This window comes from Tachypleus tridentatus, chromosome 8 (genome assembly GCF_004210375.1).
Source record: "Tachypleus tridentatus isolate NWPU-2018 chromosome 8, ASM421037v1, whole genome shotgun sequence".
NCBI classification, from domain to species: domain Eukaryota; kingdom Metazoa; phylum Arthropoda; class Merostomata; order Xiphosura; family Limulidae; genus Tachypleus; species Tachypleus tridentatus.
In genome coordinates this window covers 8,267,353-8,290,193 of record NC_134832.1, presented here as the reverse complement: position 1 = coordinate 8,290,193, position 22,841 = coordinate 8,267,353, and the positions used below count along the sequence as shown (strand labels likewise).

Here is a 22,841-nt window from a genome sequence, read left to right as displayed (position 1 = left end):
CCAAAGTAACTGCCTTAACTGTAGCTACCCAAGAAATGGACAATAAGGACAAAGATGAAGCAGAGGAAGTAGTCAAATTACAGAGGTATTAATATCATAGATGCTGAGGCGATGAGATTGGGTGCACATGCAAAATACTGTGAACACCTAAATATAACTTATGTATTAATACTAATCGTAAATAGAAAGCTTAAAAAATACAATATATATATATATAAGGAACTTGTAGTTCAAGAAATGGTTTATGTTTTTAAATATCAGTAGGAAAAAAATATAATAAACGTGTCTTGCTAATATATATACTTGTAAACAGAGAAAAAAAATCACCAGAATTTTATCTTGCTGGGAAAACTTGATTTGGTACCTTTAACAAGTGGAGAATAGGAAAAGAGAAATAATGAAGAAAGCAATACAGGTAAGGAATAATATTGTGTTATTACTAATATACCTTATTTACGGCCTAGGAGTACTACATTAGTGTATAAGCAAGTTGGTCCATGTTTCAACTTGCATCAAATAATAAATATTTTAAACTCTCCCATTAGTTGTTAAGTATCGCACAACACAAAAATTAAACTCTTCTTTTTATGGCAACAAAAAAACAAACAGTTTTTCAGTTTTAATACCCGTGATGGTGATAGTACAGATAGCTCATTGTATGTTTTGTGCTTAACAACGAATAAACAATCGTGAAAACAAAACACGTGAAAGTTCACAAGCTTCACACAAAATTTACATTTAAAAAAATACTTGATACATAAGGTAAACCATACATGAAAATCAAAATCTTTACATACTCAAAACAGAGTCAATAAAATACTAAAAAACATCGCGATAAGTCCATTAACATGATCCCTTTTAAATGTCAAAATCGAAGAACCTTAAAATCCTACACAACTAAAAGTAAGCCATAATTAAAATAACTATGCTCACACGTATACACCTGAACGTTCCACTAAATTATGTACACCAAAAGAAAAGTACTAAAGAAATAAAGAGAAATAATTTAAAACATATATTTACACGTCATAAAGTGGGAGGTGGCATTGCAACTTCACAGTAATATTGCAATATTACAATAATATCCTCTCACTGGGCAGAAAAGGTACTGTATCCAAGAGAATAACGAATGAACAAAGGTAGCTGGAATAAAATTAACTTAATGCCTTTCTTGAATCCCTGTTATGCGATATATATATGCATACAGATTATATGGAAATTCAGAGCAGATGCTATACTACAAGGCAGAATCGCATGGTACATACATACACCACATTACTTTGAACACCATAACCTTTTACGCATGTTTTTTTTTTTTTTTTAACTTCATATTAAATATGTTGCGATTGTCATTTCATATAATTTTTGCCAAAACTAATAGTAGTAACATTAGAACATTTAATAGGATTTTTATAACGTATTGCCTAAATTAATTTATTACTTGCATCATAACTCAGAAGTTTTTCATGATATGAAAAATTTAAAGTTTTGATGCATCAGAGAATCAAGTCCCTGAGAAATAATTAACTTTAATATCTCGCTTCGTATATTTTCTTTAATTCATAAATCTCTTTTAAAAAGTTAAAATATCTTGCACAATTTCACTTCAGTATCACGTAATATATACGTATATTCTAAAAGAAATGCCCTTTCTTCGTTCAATATATTGATATCGCATACAAAACCATAAATTGAAGTAATTATTAACATTTAAAATCAATTATGCGTTCAGTGTTTAACTAATCTGCATTTCAGTGTGACAAGCACAAGAGAATCATTAAATTTATACCCATACATTGTATTAGACAGACAACATTTTCAAAAACTGGTAGACCCAGTATTTACTTAAAATCTACGTGGCGTGAGATATAATCGCTCCACGAAAAATGCTTGCTTTTTAAGCCTGGGTATGTTATAATGTTACAGTTAATTCCAATTTTCGTTGGTCAAGAGTTGTCTTTGAATTTTCAGCAATTGGTGTTGACGAGTTGCTCTCTTTCTATCATTTCTAAATTAAGGATTCTAAATTAATAGCACAAATAGCATCGAGTAGTTTTTTACAATTTTTTTTATGCTTGAAGCTACACAATTACACATCTGCGATTTATACTATTTGGAATTGAACCCTAGATTTTTGCGTTGTAAGACTGTAAACTTACCAATAATTCACCAGGGAATTTGCAACTGTTACCTTCACCTCTGTAGTAGCCATTATTCCCCAAACTTTTTTAACTAAATTGAAATCACAAAAGTACAATTTTGTTTGTTTACAGTTAAGCACAAAGGTACATAATGGGCTATCTGTGCTCTGCTCACCAAGGGTATCTAAATCTAGTTTCTAGCGGTATGAGTCCGTAGACATAATGCTATGTTGTTGTTGTTGTTGTTGTTGTTTTTTTTTGTTTTTTTTTTTTTGGGGGGGGGGGGGGGCAAAAGTACAAACTATCACTAGTTCTCTTATACATCAGCAGCATTGGTAAACAAGTTTTCAATGTTCATACTTAAAATGTGTCACTAGTGTGTCATTGCTTTACAATGTTTATGAAGTTTTATGCTGAATATTTATAAGTTCAAAATGAGCAATAATTTTGGAAACAATCTCATTTTTCTTATTACCGTGTTAAGCGTTTGATTACTGATATCAACGTGTGTTCGGTGGCATTAATTTTATGATAATTCAAGGATAAATCTAGCCCATACTCTCTTGAATTCAAGTTAAATAAGATGTTCACGAATTTATTAGTAGAAGGAAATATGTTCTGATTTGTTACTGGTAGAATGAACGACATAAATCATGGTGTTCACATCAAGATCATCAAAACGAAATAACATTATTTTGTTACAAAAGAATATTTATTTGCTGTAAAGCACAAAGCTATACAAAAAGTTATCTATGCTCTGCTCACAAAAGGTACAAAAACCCGATTTTTATGTTGTATGCCCATCAAATTATTACTGGGCCACTGAAAAATGGAGAACGAAAAGTACAGGAGATCCTCATAGAGGTATGCCTATTTCAAAAAGGAGGGGAAGAAATTAGAAGAGTTAACAAAAACTGCACCACACATGATCATCTGGTGGGAAAAAGTGTGTTCTAAAACAAGGGCCATACTTCATCAGGGAACCTTGGCACTTAGCCACCAAATAAACTGTCCTCCTCTAACATTAGTCTAAGTAAAAACACTAAAACTGCATTCACAATTCATATTTGCTCTGAAGCTTTTCTTTTGTTGTTTATTTATAGCAAAATTACACAGGCTAGATGTCACATCTCTAATTTTGAACTGCCAATTACAGAAAATGCAACTGATAAGCAAATCTAGGGCTTTTCTTTTTAACCAATGAATAGTGGGATTAATCACTTGACAATATGCCTAAACCAAAAAACTGAGCATTGCTAGAGCCACATTTTGATACTGCAAAGTACAGATTATGAGCAGAGCACTTTAATTTCCATATTCAACCAATCACCAAAAAGGTGAAATATCTGTTCCATGTGACTGTCAGAAGACATCTGCCCTCCCACAAGATGAGATAGGAAGCATTACAAACTACCCTATTAAACAGAAAGTTCATTGATCAGTCAAGTTACAAAAAGTGACACCTCAAGCAGAAAAAACCAAATTAGGAACACTTAATATTTTTTATGGCTATACTGCAATGTTATTTCTTTCTTTTTATCTAGAGTTCATAACTGTCTAAACTATTTATGTTTATTACTGGTCCAACATTTCCAGCATTTAAAATTTGAATAAGGCATTTGAAAGCATTTGATTTCAAACATAATTTTATACGTGCTGTTAGAAACTAGAAATAAAATTAACACAAGAGAAAAATGGGATAACTAGGGAAAATACACTCATTATTTGAAACATCAAAATTATACCTGATATATTTACTTCACACAAATACCTATGTCCTATAAGAAATAACATTCAAGGATGATTTTGTTTGCACATAAGTACAATTTTGTGAATAATAAGTAACTCTTTTGACCTATAGTAATTGCTGTATCCAAAACCAAAAGTTTTATGACTCATACTCAAACCACTTTTCATAAAGAAACTTCAAGTTTTTTCAAATTTTTTAAAAACTCTGACAATCCAAACTGTTGGAGAAGGTAGTTTATCCTAACAACTGAAATACCTGTAGTAATTTTACTTTGAGCATCCTCTTCTAAATTTAAATATTGAAGGCAAATTTTATATACATTTTATACAAATCTATATTAGTTACTGTTGATATACAAACTACATAACCATACAATTATAATGTACCCACGACTGAAAGAGCAGGCATGTTTGGTGTGACAAGGATTTAAACCCTCAACCCTCAGATAGTGAATTGAGCTCCCTCACCCACTGGCCATGCCAAGCCCTCTATTAGATGAATTTTAGAATATTTCACATGAAGGAAAGAATCTTAAGTTTTTTAAGAAGTAGACTTAATGTATTCTTAATTAACTCTTCCAACATAGGCTTTGTCTATATGACCTACCACATAACCTCATTATACTTGCTTAAAATATTTTAAAATTTAATATTTCTAACTTTCAAAATAGTGTGTATACATTCACAAATTTTGGCAGTATTTCAGTTAACATTACAAGTTTTTAGCATACAAAAATTCAAATTTTTTGTGAAGTATTTTTGATAAAATAAAATAAAGATTTGTCTGTGAATATATTGTGTTTTTGTTGAATACTCCATGAGCAAAGTACTTTTCATGCTAAAATTAAAAATACTTTTCCTTTAATTAACAGTTTGCACTTTTTTTAAACTAAATTCAAAAAGAAAAGCATGAGTTAACTACAGGATTCTAGTACTATAGGAATTACACATACACACAGAAAAAAAAACACCCATCAGTACTTACTGCAGGGGACATTTTGTGCATTTTACCCAATTTGTTTTTTGTCAGTTCTTTACAATGACTGTTTTAACAAGTAAATAAATATACTTTATAAATAGCTTCCACTGGTTGTTAACAGTAAAAAACAAATTGTTACCTTTAGTATAAAAGATATGTTTTTCTAATGCCCTTGAAGTTTAATTACATGAAACTCAACTTTAATCTCCATTATTATCAGTTTTAAATGCAGTAAAATTCAAAGAGATAATAAAATTAAACTGTTAGGGTATGAGTGTGTGATTTCCTAATATTTCACAATACACAACCAATTGAATGTTTTTGTACTACAATTTAAAACCATTTTCATACCATTTTACTACATTATGTATATGTGTGTGTTTATGTGACAGAAACCACAACATAGACTTGTAACTAATAATTTTATTTATGAACTTTAAATTTTAACAATTTAAGAATGCTTTTGTTTGCTACATGTGCCAAAAAGTTATATTACCCAGATGATTGAAATGTACATTGAACAAATTAATAAAAAAATTGACATTTTAGTTAATTGATGCCAGTTTGCCTAAATATTAGCTCATTGAATATTTTGTCACAAAAGAAATATGTAACAGTAATTGTCACGCTTATGTAAGCAGACTTAGTTTCTTTATAACCTACAAATCATGTTGTTAAATAACAAGACTCTTCCAGAAAACTTAGTGCAAAGCTTGACATGTCAAATTTCTACTTCTGAGAAATGGCAATGTGCGAGATAACTAATTTTAAAATGGAAAATATCTCTGATATCAAACACAGTTCTATATTGTGTACTAGCTTGTGAAATAAGAATTCACTAATGACTTGTTTTTCCAACAACAAATTAAAGTTTATAAATAAGTGTAAGAAATAACAAGATCTAACAGCTGCCACACTTCAATCCAGAACACAAATGCACAGAGTAAAATATTGGGTTAAAGTGGAAGTACTAAAATGAGTAGAGTTGTTTTAATGCTTGCACAGAGAAATATATAAAACAAATTAATACACTTGATCAGGTATGAGCACTTCAAAAACAGCAAAAAATTGACAAGACTTCTCAGTTATGTCATAAAACTTGTGAACACTACAACATTAAAACATGTTACTTTCTTTTATACTAATTTGGGAAATACGTTTTACTATATTAATACAAAGTCCAGGTTTCATCTGCATTTTTTAAGGTTTACTTTGTGCAGTTTTTCAAGACTAATCATGTGTCTAATGTAATCATCTTCATTAAGTTTCTATTTAAATGCCAATCTCTATTAAATAGGAATATGTATAAAACCCTGGGCTTGATATCGTGGCTGTAACTTTTATATAGGCCTACAGCATAAGTGGTTGGTGTTGGTTCATTCATTCAGCAAAAGCAACTGTCACAAAGACAACTGCAAGGGAATGAATATGCATCTTCCTTAAACTTCACAATACACAACACAACCATACTGGTTTTATTCCTTCCTCTGTATCACATTTAATGTTTCATTCTGTGTATTCCCACCAGTCTTTTTCATAACCTTCATGAACATGTCCTAAAAGTACTTTCCTTCTCATTTCACAATACCTACAAGATGAAACACAACGAAGAGTCACTTAAAGCTGAAAGTAATAATTTTACACAAAATTTTATATACATTTGAGTTACCAGACTTCTGAGTTTTGCCAGGACAGTCCCATACTTAGGAAGTTTGTTCCAGTGTCTTAAAAACATTTCTTGCAATAAGTAAAGCATTCTAGTTTTATAATAAAGACATCAAGAGTGTGTGTTTTCTTACAGCAAAGCCACATTGGGCTATCTGCTGAGCCCATTGAGGGGAATCAAACCCCTGATTTTACCACTGTAAATCCGTAGACATACCGCTGTACTAGTGGAGGGCACAAAGACATCCAGATTCTGTTATATCCGATCAGAATGTAATAGGCCTATACTTTACTGACTTAATGTTGTAACACCAACTCTCCTGCCACCAAATTCTCTCAAACGTTCTAGTTGTGTGAAATGAGAAACCTAGTTCTGTACAGGTTTTTTAGTTATTAGTACTGTAATAAAGTAATACTAACTACAGCAGTTAATGAATGTGTGGTGCAAGACTAGTTAAATATTTTTCAGTAATAAACTTATCATAGTGTCAATATGCCAAAAAAACCCAACAAAAAACATGTTTTTATCAGAAACTTTTAAAGTAGACTTCCCACTTCTAAAGGCAGGAGAATTGGATAACAAAACTGATTGCACTATTTGTAAAGTTGTGTTTTCAATAACGATAGCAGATTAGATGTTACAGAACACACTATCAACAGAAGCACAAGAACAGTTTTGAAATTAGGGGTAGGATTGGGATATCCTGGTTTTTCAGTTTTGAAAACTAGCCACCCTATGTAAGTAAGTTCTATTTTAAGTTTCATTTCTTCTCAAACTGTTTATTTAATTTAGTTATTTTTATGATTTTATGGTTCATTTTCACCTCCTATGTAGACAGAAAACTAAACATAATCTCATTGATAAACATTTAAAACTATAAAATATTCTTCAAACTATACCAGCAAATTATCCTGAAAAGAATTATTGAAACATACCCACAAAACACATTTTTAAACAGACTTTTAACATTATGTAACAAATATTATTCTCTGTCATACAAATTCTGACATTTAAAATGAAGAACTATTCTTAAAAATAAAAGTCACAGTTTAATGCATTACAAAATAACAGAACATTTATTACACAATTACACACATTCATTGTACAATTATATCCCTACCTGTATTTATCTTGAACTTTCTGTTTAATGTCTAACAAATTGTCTTGAGTAATATCACGCTCTAAGTATTCTGAAAGTTTTTCTGTGGCACTTTCTAAGTCCCGTTGGTTGTCCTAATTTCAATAAAAATCAAAACCTTCATGTAAGGTAGCTGTATGAGCATGAATACATGTTGATTCATTAACAATAGAAAATACAGAATTTGCTTTCTTTGCACTATATCTGAGATTTAAAAAATGCTTGCATGAAAACAAATTTCTAGCAATCCAGATTACAAAATCTTGTATAATCATTCTAAGATTAATGAAACTAATTCTTCAATGATACTTATTCTTTCTTAATAACTGTCTATATAATAGACAATTACTTATAACTTGATTATTCATTTTACAAACCTATTCATAAACAATCAATTTACAACAAGAGAAAATCGAGTTTTGTACCATTTACTGTGCTAGTTTTAAATCTTGAAAATTATTGAATTAAGTGGTGTTAAAAATAATTTAAAAGTTGTCAGTTAGCAATTATTTTATGTATTTACTGGAGAAACTTATGATGATATTGATGTTACAAAATTTAAACCACTATTGATCTTAGATATATTACACAAGTACTTTTCATTTTCAAACACAGAGCTTGTGTTTAATAATTGTTGTAGTATTGAACCCTTAAATCATGAGGAAATTATGTAGAAATTTTTGTGTTTTGGTGGTAACATTGGACAAGAAGAAACCTGCTAGATTTATTTATCATATAAAATTTTGCACAAGTTTAAGGTTTATTCACTTACTTCCAAAATAACTCGCACAATTCTGTGTTGATGTTGATTAAATTTTCCCAAAATAATAATACTTTTGCAGTATAATAATAATTTTAACATCTTCATGACATGTAGAAACCTCTGTGTATTTAGTAGAAAATTATTCAACCTTATTCAACAATTTCGGTTGATAGTTGGTGGTTGAGGTTTGATTAATTTTATCCAAGTCCATCAGTCACTGCACAGTCTAAGACAGTGAAGGAAAAATGAAGTACCTTGTTCTTACTATTCTTTCTACTTTGCAATTTCTTGTCCTCTTTTGACTGTATTCTACAATTTTTGGCTAATCTCCTTCTGACTACTTGAACTTCAATACAAACCACCATCATTATTGCATCCACGACACTGATAGAAGCATTACACTTTTCAACCTCACACAGCTGAGACTAGGGTAAATACGTCTTTCAGACATTCCCCCAGTGTATATTGACTAATTTAGCACCAGAAACACATTTTCTAGTTCTTATAGTACATAAATCACTTAGCAAAATACAATGAATTTTCACCAAAATCATGAACCAAATGCAGAAAGGAACTAATTTTAAAATGAAAATTTCTTTGTAAAAGATGAAGCAATGGCCATAAATTTTTGTGATTTTTATAAACTGCCACTAATGTGTATGGGGTTGACTTGCATAAACACAGCAGAAAAAGAGATGAGATTCACTTTACATAATGTAAGGTACACAGATTATCTTTCCTAATCTTTCAAGTTTTGTGTACATTAAAGTTATTTACATAAAAGGAAGAACTGGACATTATTAGTGTCAAATACAAATGTTTTTTGGTATTTTCTATAAGACTTCAAAAATGAACAAAATAACTCCATCAATATGAAAATCCATGGACACTGACGAATGAATTAAAGGAGTCAAACATTATACTAATGTAGTAAATACTAAGCAAAAATGAGATTCAATAAGCATTTTACCAAAACTTTGTAAAAAGCTACAGAAAGTTTATACTCATATATTGTCCCTAATTTTTGATATAATAACCTAGCTATAAGTTATATAGTCAATAGTACCTATTATCAATTCATGAACTAAGAGTGGAATATCATCAGTCTCATAATAAGTACACCTATGCTTTCCAAAATGTAAAGCAAACTTTTGCAGCAAGGATATGTGAAACATAGAATTTCAGGTTAATGGCACAAGCATGCAAACCAACAGGCCATGCTTGATTAAGTTCCTTATTCCATAAGAGAATAAAATAAAAACTCAGTAGCTGTATGGTTATATAAACACAGTGACATTCACAATCTTTTAATACAGAATTTGAATGAGAAGTACATCAAGTTACCAAGATATTAATCTGAATAAATATATATTCATAATGTTTAAGTTAACCACTTGCGTAAGAAACACAATTCAAAAACTATAATTATGAATACAAATCATGATAAATAACTAATACTAAAATATTCCATATTATAAAATTTTGTTAAAAAAAGCCTGCTTCTAAATCATAATGGAATTGTTTAAAATTTACATCTTAAAAATTATTATATAATTTGTGAAACTGTTAAAAGACTTATGAACAAAAGAATTAGGATAAAATCCAATGTCTGTGAAAACTAAAAATGTTTCATATGAATTTAAAAATAATTAAGAAACGTTTACAGTCTTAAACTGCTGAAATACTGGTTTTATAATGTATAATAAATTGAGATGCAAAAGAAATTACCTCAAATATAACAGATTGGTTATTTTTCCTTAGGTAGTAGGCAAAGACATATGTGTACATGAGAGTCTGACGACACTGACACAAGACATCTACAGCTTTTTTTAAAAATTGTACTTCAATCCATGACATATTATGTTGCTGCATTTCTTCCATTTTCTCTTTTACTGAAGCATACAACTGAGAAAGATGAAAACTTTAACTCAGTAACAGAATTTTATTATTTCCTATTGTACTACAAATTATATCTTCTATAAAGTGAATATTGAAATGCATTCATTACACATTATCTAAGATACTTGAAATAAAATAATATTTCATTGAATATAAAAACTAAATTTGAAATAACAAAAACTGTGTTACTTATTGTGAATTAATTAAACGGGAAATGGCAAACTCTTATGTTTATTATACATTTTCATGAACAAAAACATACTTCTTGCAAATACCAATTTTATATTCTTACATTTCTCCATACAGTTGTGAAGGCAATATGGCACTGGGAAACACGAATGGGGCAAAGAAGACAACCAAGATCAGAGTGGAAATAAAAATGGAAAGGAAGAAAAAAACTCAGAAATGTAATATCACATTCTGGACTCACCAACATTCCTGGATAAAACTGCAATTCAGGTACAGAAGAAACAGAGGTATGGTAGTGAAGGATAGGATAAATGTCAAGGGTGACAAAACATCCAACCTACAAAGACCATATGCAAAAAGGAGCAAAAAATAGGATGTCCAGGACCAGTGATATAAGAAAAAGTTAACCAAAGGTTTGAAATGACACTGGGTAAGGGCCTGGAGAACTACTTAAAGTCCTAAACAGAAAAAGGTGTACAACAAAGGAGATAAAAGGAATAAAATAAGAGCAAGAGAACACAAAACATTCCACAGGAAAGGAAAAAATGAAAGGATTAGATAAGGCTACTGATAATCAGTAATGGTTGCCACAGAAGAACCACTGTGATATCGCTTAGTACTTCTGTCAAAGACACGAGGCAGACTAAGACAGGAAGGATGGTAACCATGATGTAAAGACTAACAGTGAAAAATGCACCATTTACTTTGATACACCAGTAAGAATGAAGGATGGACTGAATGGGAAAAAGGGATGCCACATGTGTGAAGAGTCCAGACAAATGCCATGCATGAAACTGGAGTGAATAATGGTGATATGACAGAAACAACTGAGTTTTCAAATAGAGTGTGACAGAAAGGAAGCAGTAACAGAGGAGAAGAATGATATATGATAAGAACAGGGAACAAAGGCTGAGGAGGCCAGAAAGGTAAAATGAGAAGAACTAGACACGGAAGTGTATGGTAAACATGTAAAATTCATACAAGGAGAAGGAAAGCAGAACAGGCACAAAAGTAGAGGATGGACCAATCCTGACTGAAGGAATCTACTGTCAATGCTAAATGGAGTGGAATTATTGACTAAAAAAAGATTGGCTTGGAACTAAGGTTGGTATCTTATGCATCCAAAAGTGGAGTAACCTATTGGGTACATAACCATCTCTAACACCTGAAGAACTAGGGACCACTTCATGTGGATAATCTTGTTGGGAAAATACAATCAATCTGCAATAAGATTCAAAAGACCCAGATTATGAAACTCTAAGAGGTGTGTGAGATGTAAATGGGCCCATAATAGGAGTTTGAAAATCAAAAAATAAAGCAAACATGTCTATGTTCCCCATTGTTGATCGATAGAAGACCTAACAGTTAAAATGGGTCTTGATCAGTTCACCTTGTATGAAATGTCAGAATGATCCAAAGCCCAATGAATGGCAAGAAGCTACTGAACATTGATATACAGAGCAAATTTGACCAAAGACTTGTGATTCCAAGGGAATGAAGAATTGTTTTCCCACCCAAACATTTGACATACAAGTGTTCATAACAAGAAGTAATCTGAGATGGGGAGACAAAGGAGGAATGCTCACAATGGTATTGACCCTCTTTGAGCCACTAAGCTAAATAGATGTGTAGTGAAGGAGTGGAGTGCTAAGAACCAACAGCTCCATCAATCTGAAGGAGAAGACTAGGCCTGACTGAGATAGGAATCTAAGTATCTTCAAGTGGATAATGTAGCATTCTTGAGAAGAATAGTTTGAAATATTTTAGAGAGATGCTGGTAAGAAAACTAGATCTCAAAGAGGTAGAGTGATAAAATGAAAGCAAAGTCCTTTAGATACCAGTACCATTGGCAGCAGGGTACTTAAAGAATAATTTGATGACAAACCAATCAAACTAAAGGGAAGTTGGACAGAACAAGGAGGGGAAAGCAGGAGTAGGTGAAGGCTGTGGATTACAAAAGACCAATGAATACAAAGATACAAGAAAACAAACATACCAACATGACATTCATGATGGGGAAAGTGTTCTCCAACAAGTCCTCAGAGGAGCAGTGGATGGCCATGAATATTAAAAGGATAGAGAAGAGTTAATATAGAAGGTTGGTTAAGAGCAAACAGCAGTGGGAAGTATGGGCCCAGGAAATATTTCACAGTGGTATCAAGGATAGATCACCATAATGGAATAAAAAACTCCAAGGTCTGAAAGTCCATAAACAGAAAACCCAAAGGCTAGCATACTAATTTTTAAGTATCTGATGGACAAGGCATGCGGACCCCAGAATATAAATATGCAATAAACAAAGTCACATGTACTTTGACTACAGGAGAAGGGAAGAAAAAACTAGTTAATCTGAGTAAGAAACAGAATACACACGATGCCAGAATGGCTGAAAATGGTCTGAGAGTATCTACAGTAGGAATTTCGGATTGCATGGTGAAGTAAGGAGAAGGAAATGGGCTATCTATATCTACACCTTCCTATACAGGTTCTACAGAAAAAAATAAAATCTAATCAGTTATCAAACACACAGAAGGCTGCATAATGGACCTCAACTCATAACATCCTAAAACCCAATACCTCCTCAGCAGAAAGTGAAATCCAAAGCCTAAGAAAATACAGGTTGATGTGCAGCAGTAGTATTAACAATAGTATCAGTTCACAGGAAATGAAATTTGGAAATTAAAATTCAATTGAGAGTAGATAATGAAATATCAACATACAGTACTTAATTTTACAGTAGAAAGAAATACAAATGGATAAGAAAAACTAAGACATTTGTTTAACAAATTAAACTGTTAATGCAAAATACTGAGCAAACATGAATGAAACTTTGAAACAACTGCACTATAATGTGCCAAATCAAGAAGGAAAAGTGTTCTCAAGATGGCTGGTATCAGCATTAAAACTCTCTTTGTTAACCTGAGATGACCTAAGAAGGTTAAATCATTGTTCTGTGCTTTATTTTAAAGTTTTAATACCCATACCAGCTGTCTTGAGAATACATTTTTACTTCAAGTGGGTTTCTTGTCATCAAGAAGTCAAAGAGACAGGAGAGTTTGTTGTACTCCTAGTGGTGAAGGGTTGTCATATAATTATTTGCCTGCTACAATACAGCTGTAGCACATTAAACTTGTGAGGTAGATGGGAGTGTCAAAGCTAGAAGGAGCAAAAAAATGTGTGTACATAGCAGGTATCACTAAACAAAAAACTATTAAGGAGGGAAAGCAAGGTACCATATCAAAAAACTATACTTAACAAAACTTACCTTGTGTTCAAACTTTAATGACTGCATGTGATTCATATAGCGGTTACAGTAGAAAAGATATCTCTGTAAAGCTGCCCTAGACCGCTCCTGAGCATCTCTTGCTGCCTTAGCTTCTTCCTCATCGTAACGGTTACAGTTGTACCTGGTAGGCATAAAAAAAATTATAGTTTCAAATTAATTTACAATTTAACCTTTTTCAGCATGGTGACATTGGGCCACTTCTGCACGTAAAAGCAGCATGTCTCACATCATGACTGATTTGTCATAAAAACCAAAATACATTTATCCAGACAAAATAGTTTAATTAATGTCTGCCCATTATTCTTTTAGTGATGGGGTGAAATGGGACTGTAAAATGGGATATGTGTGTTGTGAAACCTTAAGAGTAGTGTGTATTGGTACAATGAACATAAAATATAGATGTAGTGTGGGATCACCTAACCTAGAGCCAAGTGCATACAATTTATCATGAAAGTAAATATATTAATTCAATTTTAAACTTAAATCATTTAAGAATTAATATATTTTCTATTATATTACCAAATTTTTAATACAAAACAACTTTCTTTTATTAACAAAAACTCTAAGTTTAGAAATCAACAAATATTTTTCCCAGTTTTGCTGTCTATACATTATTTTACACTTTCTGTACATAGACTAATAAAAACATTGTTATACTTTTATTGCTAAGCAGCATAACATAAAAGCCACTGTTAGAACAATATTACGAAAATATATTTTCCTATATAATAGAAGTTGTTAATTTAACTTATTGTTACCCATGATTATTCTATAAATATGCCACAAATTCATTTCATGAATGAATTTAATTTTGATTTCCTCGCAAAGGAATTTACTGATATTAACTTCACTTTTCTGCCTTTTTGTTGGTAAAAACTGATTTTGCAAATTTTATTTAATTCAGACAGCTATGAAATGTGAGCTTAAGGTATACTATAGGGTTGGGATGATAGTATTTCCTCCATCACATTTGACAGGCTGTACAATAATACCTCATAGTAAATGTCACTATATCTGAAACACATACACTTCAAACATTAAACATGCTAACCAAAAACCATTTCTATAGTTGTGTTAGATTTATTGACAGATTTACAATTTATAATAAAATAAAAATCATGACAAGACATAAGTATATATGATGCCATTATGCAACATTCCCACAACAATTAATCTGAAATCTGTCATAAACATTCTTATCAGTAATGATATAATTATTTGTTTAATGACATCACACTTCATTCAATACACTGAAAGAAACCTTGTAATAGCTTAAGTATCATTAAAACCAATAAAAATATATGGTATTCAAATTACAATATCTTATTTATGAAAGTTACCAAGGTACTCATTTTTTCAAAAAACACCCCCCAGGTACTAACCTCATGACAGGACAAGATCTGACATAAGCCTCCATAGTTTCAAATTACCAGTAGGAATTTTGTAGTGATAAGGCATTTCCCAATTAACTACTTAATAATTATTTTATTGGTTCTCTACTTTATTTTTTATCATTACACAGTGTATAAAATTATAAAACCACAATATAGTTACACTGTTCCAAAACATGTAATCATAGAAGAATTCCAACACAATAATTAAAAGATTAGCAATTTGCAATCCTTATAAGAAAAAAAGAGGTTTGTTTGACAAACAGACAGTGAATATAACATTATCCCACCTTTAAGATAGTACAATCATGATTGTTAATTTTTAGAAACATGGAAGTTATAAAATAAAAATTATAACTAGATAAAATTCAAGTTTTTGACACCTTCAATTTAAAAAATTCACTGCTTCAAAACAACTTCACCTAGAAATGGGCAATAAATATGTGCAAATCAAAATTAAAATTAAGAAATAGAAACTCTATAATCTGAGAGCTTTCAAAAGTGCTCAGGTTATAGAGCTTCTGTTTCATTTTTATCAAGACTTCTTGGCCCTATTTGTTTTTAGAATATCATAAAATTACAATTAGGTGTTACAAACTGAAATTAGGTTCAGCAAGTTGGATCTTTTCTATTGAAACAAATATTAATAAAATATACATAAAAATATAGTTCTAAACTTGAACACTTAAATTATATTTCTATTCTGTAGACAATTTAAGGAGAAACATAGGATAGAATTTTTTCTTAACTTATAGTATCACTTGTCATAAAGATATAGGTTGGAAAAGGTTAAAGACGTAAAAAGATTGTTTCTGCATAACATTAATTACGAGATTAAAAAATAAAAATTGTTTATTTTCTAAGGTTAATATAACTCTAACTTCTTGTAAATGAGAAAAGTTTAAAAATACTATAGAACCCTCTCAACTATTTTTCTACAAAATATGAACAAGAAATATAAAAAAAGAAGAATCATGATTTATAGTACTGTTATACTGAATGAATTAATATACCATTATGGGATTGTTAGATATTTAAAATTTAATATCCACTTGAACTGTACTTTTGTGGTTGTTTCTGTGTAAAATAATAATTTCCTGTCTGTTCTTTTTGTTGAGATATCACTCCTGTATTGGATCAAACACATTAGTCCCACTTTACTCATTCCATTTTTGAAAATGCTTCCTTAAGCACACTTCTTTTTATGATGTGTGAATAACCAAAATATTCCCCTAGTGACTTTTTCAGACATTTAAGTATACTAAATCACCTCATTCTTTTCAAAAAAAGAATTCAATGGGGTAAGGTTGAGTCTTTAATCTGCTTGAAATTTCATATTTTGTATACCCAAATACAGCTTAGTTACTAAGCTTGATAATATAAAATGGAATTCTATGGTATTGATATAGTAATTGATGATTTTTTCTTATTTCAAAGGTATATATAAAACCTGATAAAAAAGTAATGTATTACGTCCTCCATATGCAAAATGTCACAAGGGTTTCCAAACTATAACAAGCAGCAAACGAGTACAAAGGTCATAACTTGTACACATCTATAATGTACAATAATTTAAATGTGACAGTATTTAACAAACTATTTGCCCACTAAAATACAGCAAGACAGGTCACTTTGTAAGAACTAAAAAGTTAGATTTATATTATTGGATATGGTAACAGGAGTGCACATACATCACTATCAACATCATTGTTACTTCTGTATTGTTAACCAGGTATGGCTAAAAGGTCAATAAAATAATATATATATATATATATATACATACATACACTCACACATATATATAAATGTATAATGTTACAAGATTTAAGCTATTTAGTCTAAACATTTGTGTTCTTGTGTTATAATATTGTAGTCATTCTAGAATGAAAAAAACATAATTTATATGTATTCCTTAATTTTTTTGGTGCTTGTGAGAACAGTCATATTGACCAAATCCAAACAAAAAATAACAGATAAAATATAACATTTTTTCTTAAATATTTGAAAACTATCTGGAAGTTATAAAAAATTCTCATGTATAGCATGAAAATTTTCTGATGCACAAAAGTATTTTTCATCTCAAAATTAAAATCACTTTGCATGTTTCATAGGCAACATGCAAAAAGAAAAATAATCAGAAAAGCACTGCTTAACAAACCTTAAAACTTAATAAAAGAATTTGATAGTTTGTGTATCAAAGCACTGCAATGTTCACTAATAATCTACCAAATTTTGTGAACCTATGCTCACTAATTGAAAAGCTATATCATAAAATTATAAAAAAGCACAAAACAGTTACAAGGTCAGTCACAGGGACCAAGCCTGTGCTGAAAGAGCTAATTAACCCCCTTACCACTGGTAAGTCAGAGTGAACATGTCACAAACTTAAGAGTTAGATTTAAATTTAATTGATTAGGTTATTATCAATGTGTTCAAATAAACTTGCCATCAAAACACAGTTAATAAATCAAATTTTAATATTATACAATTTTCAAATTTTTAATTTTATAAAGACATATTTAAAAAAAACTCCTCAATCTCACCTAGTCTAGGTCTTCTTTGTTTTCTAATTTATTTACCAACCTTCCATGATGTACAAAACTGAATGTAATTTGCATATTATAACACAGATATTAATAAAACAAAGTCTTAATTTTTTAGCTCTCAATGTTATTTGTTTAGAGTCAAACTAGAAAAATCAGATAATTTCCATGCTGCTTGTCACATGCCTTTCAGAGATTGCCAATAGTTCTCTTTGATATTTTGTACTACAGTATTTATGGCTAATATAAGCATGGTTTTAATCTATTAAATGATGTATTATATTGCTTTCAGTACACAGTATTATTTGTTTTTTGTCAGTTTGAATGTTGCTATCAAGAAGTTTAGGTTAAGAAGCTTAAATGATTATTTTGAGGTTCTTATACCACAATTAGAATGCCAGTTAAATTGTAAGAGTTATAGTACATTGTTTGCTTTATGTGTGTGTGTGTGTGTGTGTTACTTTTCTGTGTTCTTAGGTATATTGTTTAAATAAATTAAAATTACCCTGTGTACCAGTACCATTAGTAAAAAAATATAGGCTTAAATTTCATTCACAGCCAACAACATAAAAAACAAAAAAACATAGGGCAAAGATAAGTAATGCATTTCTTGTTTTTCACAAATGCTCTCTATTGTTATAAAAGTAAATATAGTGTAAAAATTACAAGCTTATTAAGTTTAACTATGTAACATAATAGAATAAAAGCCTTTATGATGTACATTCGCAAACAACTTGCATGTTACACCATTCTATAAGACAATGGGCTACATATTCATTGAGTGATTTACAGCTTGTGTAACAAAATTTAGGCACAGTTCAAAAAGCAATAAAACAGTAAAATGAATTATAAACAGATGTATACTATACTATTATGAGCTTTAAGATATTTATGAAAAACAACTGTTGGTTCTTGTTTCAATTTGCAGTCATTTTAGAAATACAGAAAAAGAGTAATTTAAATTTATTTTGTATTTTTTATAGTGGTTACAAGATTGGTCAAATATACAGAGTTCACACAGAGTTAGAAGGTGAAAGGTAAAATATATATAAAGATTTACCAAAATAAAAAATGGTTAATATTTATTTAGAAGATTTTTAATACTTACACAAATGAGATGTTACAATTTTTACATGAAGAAAACTATTTTTAACCTTAACATGAACAATATGACACCATGCATTCATAAACAAATCTTTACTGTAAATACTTTAAAAGATCTAATTTTTTTAGTTTACAAAAGACTTGTAATTTTCACTGAAAGCTTGCCAAATTTCATGAATATACACAAAATATATCAAAAGTTATAGCATGTAAACACTAATGGTCACTGAGGTTACAAGGTCAGTCACATCAATTAATCCTGCATGGAAAGCATTAATTCAAACATTAACAGTTACAAGTGAAAAAGATTTAAGGTCTAACATACCAAGATGAGCCATGAGGTTCCCATGGTCCAAGACACACCCAACAGAAGTCAGCTTTGCAGCTCTGATTTTTACAAACCATGTGGTTACAACCTCCATCTTTTTCTATAGTTACATTGCACTTGGGACATTCCTGAAATTATTGTTGAACTGTTAGATAAGCATCATGTATACAAAAGATTACATATAAAATAGTTTTAACATAAAACATTTGTTTTTAGTTATTTGCTTTCAGGAAACTGTAATGATGGTCAGCATCTGACCAGACATATTGAGCAACTCTGAGAAATTTCAATGTTTTAGTTAGAATACTTTCTCTAACTGTTATAAATTTTGTGCAATTAGTTTCAACTGTCATATCTGTATGAAAATAAATAGAAACTTTGATAAAAGATACTTTATTAACAAAATACATGATCATAATAAAATCATTATCAAAAGGATCATACTATAACATTACATGGCATGCTGAATATTAATGTAACATTACATATTAACATCCTGGGCAATGCGTTAACAGGTTTCCCATGTAAGTGCAAAAATCATTATGAACAAGTTAACATCTTCCTGAATTGAAATATATTTCCAATAATATTTGCCTCTGCTGACACTTATAGCTAATACTCAACCTCTAGGGTCTCTTATATGCCCATCTGATTTTTTCTTGGTTGCTTCAGCCCTTCACACGTCAATCAATTGCTCATGGCAATAATTGTCTTGCAAAGCACTCTCAATTTTGATACTGTATATAAGCACCTCAATGAAAAAGGTGATGACCATCCCAGTATCTAACACCAGCTCTTAGTGGAGAGAAAGGGTGGAAGAAAATGGGAGGACAGTGAAGGTATTATCCACACAGAAATTGCCTGCACAGGTCATGTGTGTATGCAGAAAAGAGTGGTACCTAAGTGGGAGAACCACACTACATCCAGAACAGGTATGCTTTTCATCCTGACTTTAGTTCCTGTATGAAGGATGGGAATTGTGTAAATGATCATCACTATATGCCAGCCTAACCAAGTTTTCACTACTCGAGGTTGTAATTAAGGGGTCTTGATCCCTATATCCCACATTGATGGTTAAGAAAATTGGACTGCAAAGTTATATATACATATACTTTTGACTAGGTCCCACTTGGTAGCCCAAAAGACAACACCCCAGGCTCAGAATTATTGGATCATGCAAGCCTTACTCAACTGATCTGGAATTATTAACATTCAACCTCACTTCCCAAACGAGTTGACAAGGAACCTTCCACTTGTCCCCAGTGTACCATATCCAGTCATAGTTGCCTCAATAGAGAGAAAGTTTAAAAAAGAAGTGGAAGAGCCAGTCACACTGGAAGGGACTGCGGAAGCAGAAACTTCGGTGGAAACACCAGTTTGGTTCAATGGATATAACTGGTTGGAGCAAATGATATTTCACACTCCACATTACATATGAAGTATAGAGAATGAAATCCAATCCTGTCCGGATGAAAAGCATCTATTGGCCAAGGCTAACCTGAAGATGATCTAAGAAAGTCAAAATGTTGTCCTGTACTTTATTTTAATTAAATTTTAATATCCATACCAGCTGTCTTGAGAATACAAAGGTTAAGTTTGTTTTAGAATTATGTGAATGTACTAGAAAAATTAAAAGTTATTAAGATACATATGAAACCACACTTAAGTTAATATCTTTTAGTAATACCTTTGTATTTGCTGCAATCCAGTTGGATGTCTCACTGTCATCATCACATTTTTTCTGCCATTTTTTGAGGATACTGCATCTGACAGGATCATGCCAACTGTCTCCACACTGAAAACTATAACAAAAATACCAATTCACAGCTAATAATTTTTATGAAAAAATGAAATCAACTTGTATACAAGGAAATACATATATTTTTTACATATACCTATGATGCTGATCAAAAATTTTGTAACTAAAAGACAATTTTAGGCATTTGGTTACCAATGCTTTACAATGGAAGGATGTAACATAGCTCTCTTAATATTTCACTCCAAAAATAAAACTAATACATGAAATTGTTAGACATTGACCGGAACTTTCCTAAAGACATTGTTTCAGAAAAATATTTAATATTTATTTTTAACTTTTTACACTGTTTCTACTAAACACTTGTTGCTTATTGTAGATATTTATGTCATGGTTTTTTTAATCTTACAATTTACAAATTTTATTTGGACAGCTTCTGGAACAAATAAATGAACATCAAAAGTTTTTTTAAGATAAATATTTATATTTTATTTTTCATTTTCCCTACCACATCACTAACTGTAGCCATTATCATGAACGTGCATTGCAATAAAATATTTAAAATTAAGAAACGGAAATATGTACATACCTTTTGAATTCTTCATCAAATAATTTTGAAATATCCTCTTAGGGTTATGCACGTAATATCACATCTTTATCCTTTTCACTTATAATTTATTTTTAATGTTTTATTTTCTTTCCTATCCTTTACAAATTATTAATCATCTCAAAACACATCAACTGATGTTTGCAGGCAATATAACAGTATCATCAGAAAAGATAATTTAGCTTCTGGCAAAAGTTTTTGCTTTCGTTTAGTATTGTAAGCCTTGAAGAGAAAAGTGAAGATCGAGTTGTATTAAAAACAATGATTAAACCTTTCAAATATGAATTTCAAAATATAAGTAAGACACTGTTAATTCTCTCAACACAGGCTTGGCCTGTATGACCTCTTTATACTCAAAGGTTTTTTTTTATATTTAATACTTCTAAATTTCAACATAATATGTATATCTTCACAAAATTGTCAGTATTTTAGTTCATATAATTTTTAACATATAAAAAAATTATATTATAGTGAAGTATTTTAATAAAATAAAATAGAGATTTGTCCCAAAATATATTATCTGTTTCAAATAATCTGTGTGAAAATTAATTTGCATGTTAAAATTAAAACTGCTTTTCCTTATCTCAAAACTCTCAAACTTCCTTTGTTTAATCCAATACCTAAGACTTTCTAAATACATTTCAAAAGTTTCTTGTTTTGTTTTACCATTAAAACTTGCTAGTATATCTATATTCTCTATCCTAATTATTTTTTGCTTTCAGTTGTTGAAGAGAGTTAACACTAATTTTTTTAAACTACTCATAGTATTGCAATTAATAATTTTTTATTTAATGAAATAATGCTCCAAACAACAGAGACTAATAAAATGGAAAAAGTTGACAAATTTTCTTACCTCTAAAAACTTTTCTGACTTTCTAACTATGGAATAAGTCTTCACAAATTCATCCAAGCTAGTTGTTAACTTTCGCACAGGAACAATGTTCATATGTTTAATCAAACTGACTTTTAACTGTTCAGAACATAACATTATACAACACCTCATTTGATAGGTAAAAACCTGAGTTTCTATTGGATATAAGTAATATATAATTCAATATACGAGTAAACTATTAACAAATTATGAAAGAGAGAATGTAACAGGAGGGACCTGATTTTCTATTTGATAACCCTTTAACCACATAAAGCTTACAACTTTAATAAATATCGTTTATCCGTGTGATGAAGATTTTACAGAGAGTAATTTATATTTAATTTCATAATTTACAAGGAGTGGTGGATGATGACATAGAGAAAATGAAAAGAAAATGTGTTATGTCACATTAAGTGAAATTCAGGATTTTT

The 22,841-nt window shown here is 30.4% G+C and overlaps 1 protein-coding gene across 1 annotated transcript in view; it reads right to left on the bottom strand.

Annotated features, from left to right (window-relative positions):
- Window positions 1-5,276: 5,276 nt before the first annotated feature.
- LOC143258483 (E3 ubiquitin-protein ligase arih1-like) overlaps window positions 5,277-22,841 on the bottom strand; it is a 68,180-nt gene continuing 50,615 nt past the window's right edge. The window contains exons 10-15 of the mRNA XM_076517533.1: window positions 20,864-20,978; window positions 19,174-19,304; window positions 13,790-13,931; window positions 10,165-10,341; window positions 7,656-7,768; window positions 5,277-6,457 (exon numbers count right to left, since the gene is read on the bottom strand). Coding sequence (XP_076373648.1) covers window positions 6,376-6,457; window positions 7,656-7,768; window positions 10,165-10,341; window positions 13,790-13,931; window positions 19,174-19,304; window positions 20,864-20,978 — 760 coding nt within the window. The 3' untranslated portion in view covers window positions 5,277-6,375. The remainder of the gene's footprint in view (window positions 6,458-7,655; window positions 7,769-10,164; window positions 10,342-13,789; window positions 13,932-19,173; window positions 19,305-20,863; window positions 20,979-22,841) is intronic.